Genomic DNA, 17,550 nt, shown 5'->3' with positions numbered 1-17,550 from the left:
CCTCCTTGTCCACTCCAGGCATCACCACTTATTCCTCACCCTTCCTCACATCCAGTGTGACCACTACTCATTTTCATAAATGTCAAGGTGAGCCAATGAAAAAAGCCAAGAATTCACAAGGTTTCGGAAAAGCGATGATAATAGAAAACCTATACGACAAGAAAACCAAGACACCAAGGTGAACAACGAATAGCCAAGATCTTGTGAAAAAAGCCAAGGAGTGGTCACACTGCTCACATCCCATATTTGTCCAATCCTCCCTCTATTTTGTCCCTCATCCCTGTTGTTGGTGTTTCTCCCCCTCTCTTTCTGCTGTTCCTTTTGTTCTGTCATGTCCTGATACATTCTATGTCTTCGCTCCTCTATGAGCCTTGACTTCGTAAAAAGAACAATATCTGCTTTGAACAACAAATATCTGTCTGAACAATAACAATACTGTCTGAACAATAACAATACTGTCTGAACAACAAGAACAATATCTGAACAATAAAAAAGACAAATAAAAAGAACAAAAAGAACAACACAACAATATCTGCTTTGTCTTTTTAATAAGTTGGGAGGTTAGTGTTTCTACTGTTGGTGTTTCACCCCCCCCTCACCACTCCGATCTACATGTTATTTTGCATTCTGTTACATCCTGATCCATTCAGTGCACTAGCTCTTCCATGAGGCTCGACTATGTATACAAAAAACAATAAAATAAAAAGGCTAAAAGTTTGTGTCAGGTCTCCACCTACTGTTTATGTCAATGCTTGCAATAATCATCAGGGGGAAGGAAGAAGGAAAAATATAATCTCAAAGTCATTTTCCATATGCAAGTTTTTAACTTGAAGAAGATGTCTTTTTAATTTCTTGCAGGAGGAGTTAGAAATTGCAAAAGCTTCTGTCTTCTTCACAATACTGTACATTGTACTTTTAAAACAAAGGAAGATAAATCAGGAAAATAAAAGCAGCTGAGTTCAGCTCAATGGCTGAGCTGTTGTTGCTCCTCGACGTTTCCACTTCACAATAACAGCATTTACAGTTGACCTGGGCAGCTCGAGCAGGGCACAAATTTGATGAACTGCATTGTGCCAGTAAGTCAGAACAAAGATGATCCATAGCTTTCTGCCACATTGCCGGAGCTGAAGCAATACCGAAAAACAAAGACGGGTATACTGGTACATACCCTGACACATATTGACGGTAAGGAGGTGACGATCCTCCGGTGAGATCTCAAGATGGAAGTAGGCATCGCGCAAGTCCAACTTCGTGAAATACCAACTCCCCGCCAACTTTGAATATATCTCGTTAATGGATGGCAGGGGATACTGCTCCACACAGAGGTTTGGGTTAACGGTTGCTTTAAAGTCAACACACAGATGGATACCTCTATTCTGCTTCAGCACAGTGACTACGGCATTGTCCAATCAAAGTGCGCCACCAGTTCAATGACACCAACCTCTTCCAATTGGTTGAGTTCCACTTTAACCCAAGACCGAAGAGCATATGTAAGCACAGTTGGAGGCTTACAGAATCGCAGACTGACACTGTTCTTCAGGTGTAGGTGACCGTGCGCACCTACGAGCTTCAAGAGGCCAAACCCGAATATGACTTGATGTTTTTCCAAGATCCCATCCAACCGGGAAGGAGATGGAAATGATGTATGAGCACTGTAAATGTCTGTCCAATACAGACAAATTGTGTGAAACCAGTCACGACCCAGGAGAGATGGTCCCGAATTATCAACCACATACAGGGGCAACAGTGCTTGCTGTTCCCGATAACGAACCATGACATCCATCAAACCTAATGGTTTGATCAACTCCCCAGTGTAGGTACGAAGGGTAATGTGTCCTGAGGCCAACACCGGACAACCCAAATGACACCAGGTCTGCTTACTCATGAGACTGACTGATGCCCTGGTATCCACTGTGAAGTTGATGCCATTCACACTAACAGGCATCTCAAAGGGGTGATTTGCAGCTGTCATCATTGGAAATATGCCAAGTTGATCAACCTCACTGCTAGCCTTGACCACATGAACCGATGATGGTGCTTGGCCCTGACAGAGCCTCAATACATGGCTTGATCGACCACACCAGTGACAAACTGCATTCTGAAATGGACAGTTCCAACAAGAGTGTGAACCACCACAACCCTGATAAGACTGTGATTGCAGTTGACCCTGTGATGCCATACTTTCATGTAGCCAGGATGAAAGAAGTTCCTGATATGCTGACCTGACACATATTGACGGTAAGAAGGTGACGATCCTCTGGTGAGATCTCAAGATGGAAGTAGGCATCGCGCAAGTCCAACTTCGTGAAATACCGACTCCCCAACAACTTTGAATATATCTCGTGGTGATAGATGGGGAACAAGATGGGGAACTGTGAGCACATGATCTGCCAACAGCTATGGCATTGACATACAAGTATACAAAAATAAAAATAAAAAAATAACTGACTGGTTGGAAAGGTGGCATCCTATGACGGTGCCACATTGAAAGTCATTGAGCTCTTCAGTGTGACCCATTCTCCTGCCAATGTTTGTCTATGGAGATTTGCATGGCTGTGTGCTTGATTTTATACACCTGTCAGCAATCGGTGTGGCTGAAATATCCGAATGCACTAATTATAAGGGGTGTCTGCACACATTTGGCCATGTCATGTATTTTACATGTTTATTTCAATGGTGATGCGCTTATTTTGGATGCTGCCCACCTTCCTCTATATTTTTTCGAATCCCAGGAAATTGCAATGCAATGCAGGAAATTGATACAATGCAGAGTAATCCTCAAAAAAGGAAGAGATGGTTTTCCAGAGTTTCTGAGAAGTCATTTATATAGATGAGGAAAAAGACTGGACCCATAACACTGTAGTTCGGATGTCAAACACCATTTTTCAAGATGACCTTGCATTAGGGTCGGCACAATGTTTTTCTGCATTTTTGTGATCACCAGACCAACTGAATGAATATTCCGATTGACATCACTCTGGCACCCTTGAGCATTTTTGTAGAAATCCATTAACATGCAAATTAGCGGTGGCCATTGTCGAAATTACTATTTTTCTTAATATCTCCAGAAGTAAGCATCCAAACAGCCTGGTTGAGGTGTCCAAACCAATGTTTTTAGGGTCACTGGTCATGATAAACCCACTTACAATTTAATCACATTTAAATTTAGCTCATTAATATGCAAATTAGCAATCGCCATTATTGAACCGCCAGACTCCACTGCCTCCACAGCTGGTGGTTCTGTCAGTAACTGAGAACAAAGTTCAGCTGATAGAATTGATTTGCCAGAATTTGATTGACGTTAGTCAACAAAGAAAGTAGAGCCAACACAGGCTCGTCATTACGGGACAGGAGTCTACCCCAGTGGAAATACACCATGGAGCCCAAAGGTGTCGCACTGATTTGAAGACGACGCATGATGAGGCAGATGTCATCATGATTCAGCAAATTGCAAAAGTTGCCGAAGATGGCGCAAAATGCATCACAGTCATCTGTGATGATACTGATGTGTATCATCTTGCTTGTGTATCACTTCGCAGAACTTCATCTGCAATGCTGCGTAACAATGGTAGCAACATGTCCTGGCCGATCGTTGATCGACATTGGCTATTGAGGCTATATATATATATATATATATATATATATATATATATATATATATATATATATATATATATATATCATTACTTCCAATTATGCTGCCGTCCAACGTCGCTCTTGCACCACCAGAGATCTTGTGGCTAATACGATGTGGATGTTCCTCTGACAAGCAATGCTACACAGCTCAATGCTGCTGCACAGCAGCCAAGTTACCATGCACAGATTTCTGTATGTGCCATGGAGATGCTGCCTGCAGGAATGAGCACACCAAGACAGCTGCTGCATTTGCCCTTGATGATGACTCTGACACTGAATGAGACACCAAGCACTGAAGTAGCCTTCATAAGGTTTACAAACCTGTTATATATATATATATATATATATATATATATATATATATATATATATATATATATATATATATATATATATATATTATGAACATTTGATTTACACAGGAATGTCTTCTTTTGTTCATGTTGTTAGCTGCTTTCATTGCATACTGTTGAATTGTTGAATCTGTATGAAAAATAAAGTGATCTATATTCACAAAGACTGAAGTGTTTTTTTTTCTTTCTATATGTCTATTTATCTACATTTTCAATAATGGCGACTGCTAATTTGCATATTAATGAGCTAAATTTAAATGTTATTAAATTGTAAGTGGGTTTATCATGACCAGTGACCCTAAAAACATGGGTTTGGACACCTCAACCAGGCTGTTTGGATGCTTACTTTTGGAGATATTAAGAAAAAGTTATTTTGATAATGGCGACTGCTAATTTGCATATTAATGAGCTAAATTTAAATGTTATTAAATTGTAAGTGGGTTTATCATGACCAGTGACTCTAAAAACATGGGTTTGGACACCTCAACCAGGCTGTTTGGATGCTTACTTTTGGAGATATTAAGAAAAAGTTATTTTGATAATGGCGACTGCTAATTTGCATATTAATGGGTTTCCACAAAAATGCTCAAGGGTGCCAGAGTGGCATCAATCAGAATATTCATTCAGATGGTCTGGTGATCACAAAAACGCAGAAAAACATTGTGCTGATCCTAATGCACCCTTTTCTGGCCAACACTCGGACTACTGCCTTGGGAAACTCCAGCCTCCACTGGGAGAGGGTTCGATTGATGGCAAAACGTTGATTGCATGAATGGATGAAGTCAGAAATCCAGGAATGAAAGCAGACATCTGTGCCACAGGCAGAGAGCTTGGCAAGCAAAGTAGGGTGACAGATTTTGTTGAATAGCCTAGATATGTCCAGGGAGATGGTCCTAACCTCTTGTTTGAGATGATGGCCTATAATTATTACTGAGAGGGGATGAAGGCCTTGAAGATGGATAAGAGTTCAGGAGTGCCAAGAAAGAACTTTGCACGATGAAAGATGTCCAGCCGACGACTGGCTTAGGAGGCCAACTTAGAAGTGTGGTTTGCCCAAGAAAGATCATGGCTGAGAGCGAGACCGAAACATTTCAGTGACTAAACGTCTTCAACATGATTGTAAAGAAAGTAGATGGGAGGGTTTGCCAGACAGTCTTTTCAGAAAGACAGAGTAAAAGTGGAAGATTTATCATGATTGAAAGACATATTTCTAGTGTATGACCAGCTTCTAATTCTATCAAGGTCTGCAGAGAGGGAAGATGCTATCGCATGCCCAGATGAAGGAGGAGTGATGGGTCATCAGAAAAGAAATAAAGAGGATTTTCCTGAGAGTCAGAGAGATCATTAATGAAGATTAGGAATAGGACGGGGCAGCCCAGAACACTGCCTTGGGGGACTACACCCTTAACAGTGAGAGGAGATGAGAGGATCCCATTGAGAGCCATACATTGGCTCCGACAGTAGAGGAAGTCACTAAACCATGGGTGAAGTTGGCTCTGGATGCCATAGACAGAGAGTTTGGAGAGCAAGGTGTGATGCCAGACTGTATCAAATGCTCAGGATATGTCTAGAGATACAGCCCTGATCCAAGTCCAACAATGAGGGCCTCCACCCATTGTTGGGAGGGTAGAAGCAGCATGTGCATGGTAGAGTGAGCAGATCTCAATTCAAATTGATGATCTGAGATGAGGCTGTTGGAGAAATGGAAAGAGTTTATGTCAACTGCGATGATGGATTCCATGACGTTTTTGATAATTGGAAGCTGATAGGTTTGTAGTTAAGGGGATCAGTTTACGCACATTTTTATGTAATGCGGTGATGTTGGCTGACTTCCAAGAAAATGGAAGATAACATTGGACAAATTATAGGGTGAACAGAAGCAGAAAGAGGATGTGCAAGAGCAGCAGAGCATGTGATTAGGACACGTGAGCTGATGCTGTCCAGTCCGTTTGTAGAATCAGAGTCGAGGGTTGCCCAAAACTTCTCCACCTTCTCAGGTGCAAAAGACATGGAGTCCAGGAACAGTTGGGAGTGACCGAGTGGGGTGGGTACAGAGAGTGAAGGGTAGGATACACAAGATTTGGAAGTGAATTTATTATTCTGCATTGTGTAGCTTTTGTTGTTGTATGTCTATAATACATTATTCGTTTTTCATTAAGACAGTGTTACTCGTTCACATCAGTGGTACAATTGGCTAAAAATTAAACATTTGGGAGATTTGGAGAACGGGCATCTGTTTGACCCATTATGTTGTCTGAGCTCATAATTATAAGAGCTCTGTCATAGGTGTGTTGAAAACTGCCGTCTGGAGGAGCGTGACACTACTTTGTCACTCATAAGGGTTTGTACATAAATGAGTTGTTTGCATAAAGTCTCTGTTTTTAAGACATTAATAATCATTGAATTATTTGGTATTGATTATAATCAATAATTATTATAATCAAATAATTATTTGACAAAGTAAGATTAACCTCACCGAGCCCAAAACCCAACCCATCTATATTATACTGACACCTTGCAGCTACACCTCCATTGGCTGCTGTTTGCAACATTGTACTACATTCAAACATGATCTGATATCCTTTTGAAAGTTCATCATTCTTATGGGGCCACTTCAGTTGTTGTAGACCAGAAAGAGGCCTAATGACCCATGAGGGTTGGTTAACCCCACACTCACTTCATAAAGTGAAAGGTTTAATCTTTGTGATAAATATAATGAGATATTTCTAGTTTACAAGAAAGTAATGCAGACGGAGCAGATGGCTTCAAGTCTTCTATGAAGAGTGGCATGTTGCATAACACCCTGCCTCCTGCATCGAAAACAATTTGACTGTATTACAGCATCACAAGTCAACCCCAGAATGAGATAGCTCAGAGGAGACCATGCTCTACCAAAATGATATTCACTGCTACCCTGAAATTCAAACAATCAAAAGCAAATCATTTTAAATATTCAACTTACTAAGGGTCCAGTAGCACCACGAATACCCTTTGGTCCATCAGCTCCCACAACACCCTGAAGAACATTAAAAAAAAAAAACGTCAACAATGTAAATTAATACTGTATGAACTGGAAGGGCACTCGGTAGAGCGCAAACCTCCGCCACTCAATGCCTGATCCAGGAGAACATATCAGGCCCAATATATTTTTTGAAATATCATGCAATCTATAATTTTTGGCCCTATCTCTCAATGGTGAAGCATCACTTCAAAAATTAAATAATTCTTGTGTCTGGATTCGGATCCAGATCCAGATCTTCACCAAAATCTAATCAATTCGTTCTTGTCACACACCCAACCTGTCCACAAAATTTCATCCGGATCTGTCCACAATTTTTTGAGATATCCTGCACACAGACACATAAGCAAACAGACAAGCCGGGAGGCGACATGGGTGGTCGCTATATAATTACATACTAGTCATACAGTTTTTGATGGATCGGGCTCAAAAATTTTGAAAAAGAGGTTGATTATAGTGCGCATAAAAGCGCAGAAGCCGATTTTTGATTTTCAAAAAAAATATATATATATATAAATATTTTTCGGATTTTTTCAAAAATTTCAAATTCCCGTTGCTAGGCAACGGTGGCGTCCATAGCAACGGTGCTCAAAAGCATAGAACTATATCCTGGTATGAACCCATCAGTCTAGTTTCATCAAAATCGGTTGACTCCTCTGGCCTCCAGTGCTGTCCATTACATACATACAGACAGACGGAAAACCTGAGAACAACGGTAGTCTCGCGACCACCCAACAGACAGACAGACAGACAGATAAACAAACAAACAAACAAACAATCAGACAGACAGCGGTGAAAACATAACCTCCTTTCACCTTTGGTGGCGAAGGTAACAATGAATAGATTATCACAGCTGTAGAAAGTAAACCACAGATTTGAATAAGACTCAGAAACTGAGAAACTCATGATTTGAGGGAAATGACCATATGACTTGAGGGACTCGTGACTTAAGTGATTCCTCACCATTGAGAGAAAGGAGCAAAAATCGATATTTAGCATTATATCTCAAAATATTATGGACGTATTCAGACGATTCTTTGTGGACATGTTGGTTGTGTGACAAGGACAAGCCGATTCAATTTCAGTCCAGGTCCAAATTCGGCCTATCAGTGGGATACAAAACCTAAACTATTCAGCCTGGTGGAGGTATGCACTCGATCGAATGCCGTTCTAGTTTAAAATTTGTGATTTAACGTTCTTACAGAATGGTGCAGAGGTAGTGCACTTACATTTCGACTACCTAGTTTGCGTTTCAGTCTCAGGACGAGCAATAGTTGGTGGACGTGAATGATGCCACAGTCTTTTTCGACAAAGAGCTAAGTGAATTATCGGTGGCATCCTGACTAAATGCCAAATCCCTGCTCTAAATCACATGGGACACTGCATCGGCATCAGTACAGTTGCACCCACAATAAATTATGCTACCTGCCGACCAAACTCAAAATTCATTCCCAGCCGAATATGCGAATGATACAAGTGAAGCGTCGATTTAATACACATACACATGCATGTACAGTGGTATGTACTCTGCAAGCATACAAGCATACCGATTTAGGATTGCTTGTGCTTATCGACTGATTATCTTTCATATTTTTTTCATTAAATTCGAAAATCGCAATGTTTTCTGCTCTCTGGTGGCTAAACCAGTTAAAGGTTATAAATATCAATTCATAATTATGATGCCGTGCAAGGTCACGCTTGACTCGACCATGTCGTACGATTGGTCCAGGAATGCCGGCAGGTCCTGGATGTCCAAGTGCTCCATGGTCTCCCTTCTGCCCTTGTTCTCCTGGTTCACCTTTCATTCCAAGCGGTCCATCAGGACCCTGTTGGGTCGGCATGAACGCGAGGATTTTAAACCTCAATCTAAGTGACATTTCGAAATCAGATGGTCAAATCGACTATGATTCTAATTTGTGTCTGGACTTACAGGTGAACCAGCAAATCCAGCAGGTCCAGGTGGGCCAATCTCTCCGCTTCCTCCCTGTAAGGCAATTGTTAGTGCCAATCTTGTTGAAAGTGCTCATTCTGAAAGATTCAGCCGTAATGTACAACAACAATCAAGATTGTCCTGAATATGCTCACACATCATGTTGTGCAGGCTAGACTAGAATTCTAGCATATGTTTCTGTTAGATATCCTTCTAAGTTAATGTTTGGGCCCATGAAATGCATGCTTACCTTTCCCCATGAAATGCATGCTAATAAACCAGGGATTATAATGATACTAGCGATACCCGTGCACATGCACGGGATAGCAGTACAACATAGCTGGTAGCAGACGACAGACCATAAACGGGGCATAACAAAAATGCGCATTGTGCAAAATGCAAGTGGTACTATGGAACGCCAAGACTTCCCAAACATTGTCGGCATGTCCGCTAAGTGCCACAGCAATTTCATAGGGATCGTGTGACGGCGAGCCGAGTTTTCAGTGTGCAAGCTTGGTATTATAATAGAGATTAGAGTATGGATAGAGGTCAGTTGCAACCCCAAAGGCTGAATGTAATTGAGAACTAGCACTTTTCCAATAGCAAGGCACAACACAACCATGGCATGAACTCCCAATGATAAAAAAAAGGGCAAAACAACAGCTCTAATATGTAAAAAGCTTCAATGCCAATTTTCATGTGTCGCTTTTATGCTGAATTTGGGATAGTTGTGCAGAACTAGTCTACCTTGGAATACATATATATATATATATATATATATATATATATATATATATATATATATATATATATATATATATATATATATATATATATATATATATATATATATATATATATATATGTTGTTGAAGTCAAAAAAAAAAAAAAATAAACATTGAAGGTGCATTAAACGCTCATGTTTTGATTGGCTTCATTCGGCAGAGTGACTTGGTGATAGAGTGGCCCTTGTTGTATTGTCCTCAAAGGTGTGAGTTATATTGCCATGGTTACTCAGCAGAAATTTTCACAACCTGCAATGGAATCGCTTGATTCTTAGCTATGAAAACATTCACAACTTTTCATGAACACTCTGACACTCTGTTAAAAATATGGGCCCCCGCCACTAAAATTCTCTCCTTTACTAGTCAGCAATAGTTAACTGTGAACAGCACAAAGACTTTTCTCAATTAACCATAACTGTTACCTTAATTTTTTGGAACTGGCAGTCAAGATGGCAGAGTTGCTCTCTTCATAAAAAACTCTAATCCTCACTCTCCATGCACTGACCTCACTCCTCCAAACCCGAGGAATACCTCTGGCTCTGCTCCCACCTCTTGTTTATCTGTGTGTTGTACCTTCCACCAAACAGTGATGACTCCATTTACATCTCGCTCTCCGAAAACATGGACCAACTTCTATCCACTCATCCAAACTCTCTCTTCCTCATACGTGGTGACTTCATATGCCATTATGCCAGGTGATTGGGTGTGGGTACCTCTCTCACCTGCCATGGCTGGCACTTGAGCAAAGGGCTTGGGACTGACACAATCTGTCAACTTCCTGACCCGGATCTCAGCCAACGGTACTCCATCTCTTCTGGATTTGGTTTGGACCAATTTCCCAGAAAATATCCGCTGTTCTTCTTCCGCTCCAATCAGTTCATCTGACCCCATGCTTGTCAAAGTAGACATCTCTTTGGCTGTTATTAGAGAACCACTTCAGTGCCGTCGAGTCTGGCACTTCACTCAGGCCGACTCGTAGGGTCTTCAAGCAGCCATCAAACTTCTTGATGAGTCTCCCATCACTACTTTCTCTGACATCAACTCATCCTGGGAATTCTTTGAAATAAATTTGCTCTCTCCCTCATGCACAGATCTATCCCATCTCATCTTCAGTTATCCTACCCTTTCTCCCGCCCATCGTACACTGAAACTTGTGGTAAGGCAGTTGTCCTGAAAGAACTTGCCTTCACCTAATGGAGGACAAATACTACTGAAGGCAATATCAGTTCCTTCCACAAAGCTCAGAACAAGTGTATGTCGACCCTGAGGAGAGCCAGGAAACAACATCTTTCTAATTTCAAGTCTGAATTCGCAAACCTATCTCCCTCCTCCAAATCCTGGTGGCATCGAGTTAAGTCTCTTTCTGGTGTATGTATCCCCTCCATCCCCTTCCTTACCTCAAATGGCCGCACAGCTGACACCGTACGTGAAAAGGCTGAATGCCTAAACTCCATGTTTGCTTCTAATTCTTGTATCCCAAACTCATCGCTTTCTGTACCCACCTTACCCAGTCACACCCAGCTGTTCCTGGACTCTGTGTCCTTTTCTCCTGACAAGGTGGAGAGCTTGCTGTCAAACCTCGACTCAGATTCTGCAACCGGTCCAGATGGCATCAGCTCTCGTGTTGTAAAAACCTGCTCGGCTGCTCTTGCTCACCCTCTCTCTGTTCTGTTCACCCTCTCATTTTCTCAAGGTCATCTGCCATCTGCTTGGAAATCAGCAAGCATTATCACTCTGCATAAAAAGGTGCAAACACAGGTCCCTGCAACTACAGACCAATCAACCTGCTCCCAATCATCAGCAAGGTTATGGAATCCATCATCACTTCCGACATCAAATCCTTCCTCTTCTCCAATGGCTTGATTTCCGACCATCAATTTGGATTTACGACAGGTCACTCTACCCTGGACATGCAATTTCTGCTTTCCCAAAAATGGATGGATGTCCTAAATGCTAAACATGAGATCAGAGCCATCTCCCTGGACATATCGCGAGATTTTGATATGGTCTGGCATGCCGCACTGCTCACCAAACTCTCTTCTTATGGTATCCAAGGCAATCTCCACTCATGGCTCATGGACTTCCTCTCCCGTCACAGTCAACGCATGGCTCTTAATGGAATTCTCTTCCTTTTCCTGTCCAGACTGGATTTCCTCAAGGCAATGTTCTTGGCCCCGTGCTTTTTCTGGTTTTCATCAATGATCTCTCAGATTATGCCTGGTGTTGGCTTAATGGTTAGGGTGGCAGGCTTTGGATCCTAGGGTCCTGAGTTCAAATCCCACTCAGCTGTTGAATTAATACCAGGTGGGGTTAACTCAGCCTGTCATCCTTCCGAGGTCGGAAAAATTAGTGCCTGCTTGCTGGTACCCTGTGTCGGAGTGGCGACCCGTCCAGGATTGTGCCCAATAGCCAAGGAGACTGCTTAAGCAGCACCAATGCTCTGCACAGTGTATAGTCCCAATCTCCTCCTCCTCCTCTCAGATTACCTTGAAAATCCTCTTTATCTCTTTAATGATGACTCCACCCTCTGCAATACCATCTCTCATCCCTCTGTTCGGCAGGCAGCAGCCTCTACACTCTCTGCAGACCTGGATAAAATCACAAGCTGGTCAAACACTTGGAACATGTCTTTAAAACCTGACAAATCTCACACCCTCACCATGTTTCTCCATAAGGAACCCTCTGGAATCATAAACTTTATCAACAATCCCCTTGAAGAAGTCCTTTCATTCAAGCTTTTGGGTCTCACTATCTGCCACGCTATTTCCTGGGAAAACCACATCTCCAAGCTGGCCTCCAAAGCTAGTCGCCGACTGGGCATCCTCTGTCATGCAAAGTGCTTCCTTGGCACACCTGAGCTTCTAACCACTTACAAAGCTTTCGTCCATAATCTGAAGGAGCACTGCTCCCCCCCCTCCGTGCTGGTGCTCCTGCCTTTCACCTTTCTTGGCTTCACGCTGTGGAAACCAAGGCTTTTAGGATCATTGGTATCTCCCGCAATGAAGCTGAGTTTTTGGGCCTCTCACTCTCCCACCAGAGGCAAGTCGGTGATCTTTTTGTCTTCTACAGTCTCCTCTCCAGCCTTGCCCCCCCCCCCCGCTCTGTCTGTGATCCTCATATTTCTCGCATTCCCCCATGTTTCCGCAGGGCGCTCAAGGTCCACCAAAAACCCCCTTCTGGTGAAACTGCCAAAATCAAGAATCACTGCACACCTTCACTCTTTCATTCCTCCTTTTTCCTGCCTCTGGAATAAACTCCCACACTCCTGTCAATCCCACTCCTCCCTACAGGTCTTCAAAACAGCTGTTCACCACCATCTCATATCTTCCCCCATCCAAAATCGTGATCTTTGCTACCGCTGTGAAGCCACTCCAAATGCACCTCCTTCAAATTCCCTGTTTTTCTTTTTCTGAAAGTCCCTTGTCGTTCCATCTTGTTTGCCTCATGTACCCTGCTCCATCCCTCTACCTTCCACAGATCTCCTATTGTCTTTGTTTCCCACTATTTTATGCTTCCCTCTCACTCCCTTCTTGTCTCCTGCCTTGTTACATGTTTCTGTATATTTTAGCTTCGACACGAGCCTCAACTCAGTGTACAAAAAAAAAGAAAAAAAAGGTAGCAATGACCTTAATGCATCACAGAATTATAGCCTGTTAGATAATCTCTCCCAAACATTATACACAAGTAATGTGCTGATGCTTGCATCCACCAGTTATTATTATTGCAAGTATGACTTTCAGAAACCTCAACTTAAAGCGTTGATAGAACAGCAAGCTGAACCCATGGATGTCCATCACGTTAGAGAAAGTACTTTTTAACTTCCCAACTTACTATTAACACTACAATGAGTGGACACAAACAGCCTTGTTATAAAAAAAACACACAAAGGTTCTTCAACAATACGGCAATTGTGAAATGGCGTAACCTGCTCGAAAATGCTCGGTGCACATGCATAGAAATCCCAGCAAGCTGAGAAGTTTGGGACAAAATATAATGTATAATGTGTCCAGGATTAGGATCGTTACTTGGAATGGCTCAACAAGCTTCTGAAAGAAGCTGAAAATACTTGGAAAAGTACCTCTGAGAAAGGGCTGTGCTGCTGCACAATGAAAGACTTGGAGAACTTTCTCAGCTCACCGAACAGGCACTTGCTTGTACTACAAACACCCGGCCAGGTAGGTCGGTGGAAGTGGAGTGGAGGGATGTGTGTTACACAACCCCCTGGCGGATCGCTACCCGTAAATGGACTGTTTATCTGGATTACGTTCTTCTGAACACTGATGGGAGTGATATATCTGGGGCTTGTGAATTTACTGGGTAAGTTAAAAATTATATTCACTCTTAATCATGTTGGGATGTGGGAGCTGTTATAAAGATATTGTTTGTTTGGTTCTGGGACTACAAGAAAAATACTAGATTTTTGCATAAATTGCTAAAAGTTGAAGTGTAATGAACTCGATAACTATCAATCAAGGATATTTCTCATATTCCTATATTTCCGTGAATCCAATTTGCATCAGGAACACAACAATTGTGGTTAACCTTTTTGAAATTGCCACTCTTTCATCTAAATACTGAAAATTATGTTTAAAAGACTATTTGAATTACAGATTCTGTGCTGGCAACGGCAGATTAAAAGTGTTTGGCAAGCCAAACCAAGTCCGTGTAAAAACACACACAAAACATGCACAAAAGGCCTCATTTAGCATCCATTCGTCATTTTAAAAGTCACATATTTGCCATGAAGTAAATTGGTAAAAACACTTTGTCCTCGATCTCAAGTGGAAAAGTTTAAGTTTCCATGACACTTGCAACATTTGTGGAACAAGTTGTATTTGTATTAATTAGAAAGAGAATACATGGTGTATTTAGCCTTACTAGAAAACCCCGTGTTCCAGGATGGCCAGGTGGCCCAGGAGAGCCCCCAACACCCTGCAGAGACAAAAAGCACCACAACAATTATGGCTTCAAAATTAACCTCGCACATGTATTATTCCACCATGTGCCCACTCTCGTTTAATAGCCTTCCATAACAAACAGCCAAATTTGGAATATTATGAACTTTCTGAATGATTCAGAATGGCTCCCAAAGTAATGATTTTTACCTACAACTTCGATGTCCATGTTTGCGTTTTCAGGGTGCAATGGATAATGTGCAAATTGCTCAAATTTACGGTGAGATTATTCACTATTCATTCATTTTGTTGCTTGCACCAAATGTTGCTCGAGTTTGTGAATGTAGTTTCTCCCACCATTCAAGAGAAGTGATTATCCCTATATGAGTACAATGGAGATGGAAAGGGGGAGGGAGGGGGCAGGATGGATATGGCAATAAGAGTGAGTACCTCTTATGGAGATATTGTCAAGAATCAAAATCTACAAATGAATGAACTAAAAACTGGCCGTAAATATAAGCACAATCATTCAACAACAATATCACGCTTTATGTTCTTGAAATATATGATTGCTTATCATAAAATAAGTCACTGTACCGTTATTCCAGATATGCCAGCAAGTCCAGGAAAGCCAAGTGGTCCAACCATACCCTGTAGAACATACAGATGGTGATACTGAGATGTTGTCATCATATTAGAAACATTAACAATTAGTATTTCCATGACAATTATGGTCAGTTATTCAGTTTCATCTTTCACTCCAGCTGAGCTGAAGGAAGCAAATCGAACAATGAAAAACATTGTGGATAACACAGACACAAGAGTGCTGGATATATATATATATATATATATATATATATATATATATATATATATATATATATATATATATATATATATATATTGTTGCGAACTCACGCCCGCCGGCGTGCGAACGGCCACGTAACTCGAATCGCGGCACGTCGCCCACCGGACGGACAATTCTGTCGTGACCCTCTCGGACTAACGCCGGGAGCTAGTCACGGGTGGGCCTTTCGGCCTCACGATGATCGTGCCAATTGGCCCCCCGCGTGGGATAGGGTTGTTCGCCAAACTCGACCTCCCTAAGTACCCACGCGGAGGGTAGACCGGGCGATCGCACCTCGACGCAGGTCGACTCCGGACACGGGCCACTTAAGCGACCCGTTCCATACTATCGGGATAACAGAGCGGTGTTATCGTTGGCCTCGACAGTTCCGATTAATTATCGGGCATATTAAGCCCACGACCAACCCTTTACGTGAAGCAAGATGGAGATTAAATTAAAGAAGAGACGAAGCGAAACAGGAAAACAGTTCAACATGATGCACATTTATTCCGCGGCACACGGAGAGCACACATATACAATTACAACAATTATGCACCTACAGCAATTGTAACAAAAGAAACACAACAATGCAGATCATTTACCACACATTTACTCAAAAGCAAAAGAAAAGGGCCACCCTCAAAGACAAGGGGGCAGACGGGGCCTTTAGGCCAATATTTGCGCGGGACCTGAAAGAGCGGTCAGGTCCGCGAGACTGGGTGGATCCTACCCATGTCTTTGTGATGAGCCGCAAATGTGGCGGCGCAGCGGTGCCCCGACTTCGTGCTCCTTCGCGGGTTTCGTTGGCACTGCTTGGAGTGGGGTGGGAACGGGGCCCCCCTTTTCGCACTATCTCAGCGCGGGGGGAAAAAAGGGGGGAATTGTTGATACTCTGGGGAAAGAGGATAGCTGGCTTGCTTGGGTCCCGCGACGAGCGATTCCACTGCGAGCTCGTCGCCGACCGCAGTCTTTCTTGCCTCGGACCCGAGCTATTCGGTCTCTTCCCCAATTCTCCTCAGCCCACTGCAGCAAACCACCTGTACGCCCTCGCCTCCCGACTCACTCCCCACTCCTCCAAGGCCGACTCTGCGCTCAAACCGACTCGACCGCGCTCCAGGCTTCCTCTCTCTGCAGCTCCCCGACAGACTCCGAACCCCGACAGACTGCGAACCCCGACAGACTGCGAGCTCCACTCGGCTCTCCGACCTCTCCAGACTGATTCTTCCGAGCCCGACTCGACCCTGCGCTCGGCACTTTATAGGCCGGCATGAGAACCCATATGCAAATTTCTGGATCAGAACGAGCTCGGGGGTGGAGCCACGCTCGCCTATTGGACGGAGGAAAAGGGGCGTGAGTCTCCCCTGATCCTAGAATTTGCATATCGCGATTCTATACTGACGCGCCTGGAGGCGGGGCCAAACCGCCCCACGCTTGCTGATTGGACGGATCAGAAGTGGGCGTGTATCATTCCTGATCCGAATTCTCCTCGGAAAGGCTGCATTTTGCACTCGCGGTTCGGTGCGCACCTTGTACGAGTCCAGGACAGCCCGACGCTCAGTGTTCACAGGTGGTGCGAGAATGGCGGTAGAAGGAGGAGAGGTAAAGGTGGTGGAGGGTTTATGGTGGTGGTTTATGGCCATGGTGCCGTTTGGAATGGTGGTGATGCGATGTTTGCGGGAGCGAGTTGTGAAGGTAAAGGTCGTGGCCATTAGCGTTGTTGTTGTTGTGAAGCGGCGTTGTGGTTGGTGGTTGTTGTGTGATGGCGGTTGAGACGTGGTTGGTTCAAAATAAAGATAGAACAGAAAAACGGCTATCTCAAAGGGTCGCAGCCCGAATGAATCACATTTATTCCCTCTAAACAACGGGTTTGGGGGCTAACTACACATGTACTTACAGAGATATCTCACCTATGGGACCTGAATGGTGGTTTGCGAATTTCCTCAACTGCAACACTATATATATATATATATATATATATATATATATATATATATATATATATATATATATATATATATATATATATATATATACATATATATATATATATATATACATATATATATATACATATATATATATACA

General features: G+C 42.8%; 1 protein-coding gene across 1 annotated transcript in view; it reads right to left on the bottom strand.

Moving 5' to 3' along the window:
- Nucleotides 1–17,550, bottom strand: part of LOC147022025 (uncharacterized) — a 233,652-nt gene that overhangs the window by 64,030 nt on the left and 152,072 nt on the right. Inside the window, exons 36-40 of the mRNA XM_085892576.1 lie at nt 15,216–15,269; nt 14,602–14,655; nt 8,939–8,992; nt 8,727–8,834; nt 6,952–7,005 (exon numbers count right to left, since the gene is read on the bottom strand). Of these exons, the coding sequence (XP_085748702.1) occupies nt 6,952–7,005; nt 8,727–8,834; nt 8,939–8,992; nt 14,602–14,655; nt 15,216–15,269 (324 nt within the window). The remainder of the gene's footprint in view (nt 1–6,951; nt 7,006–8,726; nt 8,835–8,938; nt 8,993–14,601; nt 14,656–15,215; nt 15,270–17,550) is intronic.

Source organism: Eptatretus burgeri, chromosome 8, assembly GCF_056783735.1.
Source record: "Eptatretus burgeri isolate ZD-2024b chromosome 8, Ebu_testis_v1, whole genome shotgun sequence".
Classification (NCBI taxonomy): domain Eukaryota; kingdom Metazoa; phylum Chordata; class Myxini; order Myxiniformes; family Myxinidae; genus Eptatretus; species Eptatretus burgeri.
Note: the sequence above shows the minus strand (reverse complement) of the source record. Positions and strands in the feature narration are given on the sequence as shown.